This window comes from Entelurus aequoreus, linkage group LG10 (genome assembly GCF_033978785.1).
Source record: "Entelurus aequoreus isolate RoL-2023_Sb linkage group LG10, RoL_Eaeq_v1.1, whole genome shotgun sequence".
Lineage (NCBI taxonomy): Eukaryota > Metazoa > Chordata > Actinopteri > Syngnathiformes > Syngnathidae > Entelurus > Entelurus aequoreus.
Genome location: NC_084740.1, coordinates 74,703,381 through 74,705,880, shown reverse-complemented (window position 1 = coordinate 74,705,880; position 2,500 = coordinate 74,703,381). Strand labels below are relative to the sequence as shown.

Here is a 2,500-nt window from a genome sequence, read left to right as displayed (position 1 = left end):
TCATATATATATTAGAGATGTCCGATATTATCGGCCGATATATGCGTTAAAATGTAATATCGGAAATTATCAGTATCGTTTTTTTTATTATCGGTATCGTTTTTTTTTTGTTTTTTTTTAATTAAATCAACATAAAAAACACAAGATACACTTACAATTAGTGCACCTACCTAAAAAACCTCCCTCCCCCATTTACACTCATTCACACTCATTCACACAAAAGGGTTGTTTCTTTCTGTTATTAATATTCTGGGGCCGTACTTATCAAGCTTCTTAGAGTGCCATTTTACACTTAAGTCCTAAGAATTTGCGAAATTTAGTCCTACTCTCAAATTTAAAAATAAAAGCTTTTTATCAACGTTCTTAAGTCTAAGAATCACTCCTACTCTCCACGATATTTAAGAGACCTTCAGAGGTGTCTTAAGTGGTTAGGAGTCGCCAGCAGGGGGTGGCACTGAGGCGAGAGTGACGTGCGCGAACGTTCAGGGAACGGAACAATGTTTTGTTTTTTTTGATGACGAGCAGCTGATCAAACGGTATCGTTTAGACAGAGCGGATATTATTTTTGTCACAGATTTAATACTTTTCGATTCCTTGTTGATTTCTGCATGTGGCTGCAGTGGGCTAGTATATATAGAGCCACCCACACCAGTTTCAAATTAGTTGCCTAATTAATGAATTGGAAAGAAAATGTTATGACAGTAGCGTATGTGTGTGGCCGTGAGGTGAGTGACGTCAGTGAGTGTGTGGGCGAGAGAAGAGAGGGAGCGGTAGCGTGAGTGCCGGCGGGGACTAGTTTGTTTTGTATTATTTTGTAGTTTATTGTCAAAATATACACTCCCATTGTCCACTTAAATATTTCCAAGATATTTCTTTATTCTTAGACAACGGATTCCCTTCCGTGATTGGTCATTTCTATGGACACAGAAATGACGTCACCTAAAATTGCGTTTACGGCACATAGTAATGTCGTAATTCAGCTCTGAGTGTGACACTTAAGATTCAGTCCTACACTTCGCTGAAAGTGTGAGTAAGACGCTTGATAACTAACTTTTAAGTGCAGCTTTCAGCGAAGAATTTATTTACTCTTAAGTCAACTCTTAGCAGACTTCTTAGGAGTAATTCTAAGAAGCTTGATAAGTACGGCCCCTGGTTCCTACATTATATATCAATATATATCAATACAGTCTGCAAGGGATACAGTCCGTAAGCACACATGATTGTGCGTGCTGCTAGTTAATTTGACTAATTTTCATTCATTACTATTTTCTATGTAACTGTTTTTATATTGTTGTACTTTCTTTTTTTATTCAAGAATTTTTTTTTAATTTATTTATCTTATTTTACAAATTTTTAAAAAAAGTACCTTATCTTCACCATACCTGGTTGTCCAAATTAGGCATAATAATGTGTTAGTTCCACGACTGCATCTATCGGTTGATATCGGTATCGGTTGATATCGGTATCGGTAATTAAAGAGTTGGACAATATCGGAATATCGGATATCGGCAAAAAGACATTATCGGACATCCCTAATATATATATAATATATATATATATATATATATATATATATATATATATATATATATATATATATATATATATATATATAAACAGGTGTGAATGAATGATGGGTTTTTAACATGTAAAGCGACTTTGGGTACTTAGAAAAGCGCTATATAAATCCCAGGTATTATTATTATTATTATATATATGCAAGAAATACTTGACATTCAGTGAATTCTAGCTATATATATATATATATATATATATATATTTTATTATACATATAAATAAAAGACATACTTGAATTTCAGTGTTCTGCAGGCTATCCAGTAGATGGCAGTATTGTCCTGTTTAAGAGTGTCACAACATTGCTGTTTATGGCAGACGAACTGCTTTACGGTAGACGAAAACGTGACGTGTGTTGTTACCGCGCTGGGAGGACGTTAATGAATCCGCCTAACAATAAACCCACATAAGAAACCAAGAACTCTCTCTCCTTGTTGTGCACTCTACTCTCTAAAAGCCGTAGATGTTATGACGTCATTGGGCAGGCAAGCTGCTGGGAAAGCGGACGTGAGAACAGGCTGTCCCCACTCAGGTCCGCATTGAGCTGGAGGGGGCGTGGCCTCCAGCTCCGGCTGAATACCGGGAGTTTGTCGGGAGAAAATCTCTGCCGGGAGGTTGTCGGGAGATTCTCCCGCTAAAAACGGGAGGGTTGGCAAGTATGATTTACTGTAAGTGTGATAGAGGTTGTGGCGGGAAACGTCCAGAAAAGACAAATTACCAAACGACCCACTCGCATTTTGCTTAAATGTGGGGACAGAAAAGCAAGCTCAAATGAGCAACCACACGTTCAAAAACAATCCCCCCCAAACATTTGTGAGCGACTGTAAAATAAACAAGCTCTAAGTTGCTAATAATAAGCGGACTTGGCAACACTGATCACAACCTACTTGGTCCAGCAGGTTTTCTCAAAGAACTGGAGCATGCT

The 2,500-nt window shown here is 37.5% G+C and overlaps 1 protein-coding gene across 2 annotated transcripts in view; it reads right to left on the bottom strand.

The window, feature by feature from the left end:
* The window catches only part of LOC133658110 (amine oxidase [flavin-containing]-like), a 151,214-nt gene that overhangs the window by 102,867 nt on the left and 45,847 nt on the right, over positions 1–2,500 (bottom strand). For both annotated transcript variants that reach the window (XM_062059734.1, XM_062059735.1), the window contains exon 5: positions 2,463–2,500. This exon is cut by the window's right edge and continues 54 nt beyond it. In XM_062059734.1, coding sequence (XP_061915718.1) covers positions 2,463–2,500 — 38 coding nt within the window. The remainder of the gene's footprint in view (positions 1–2,462) is intronic.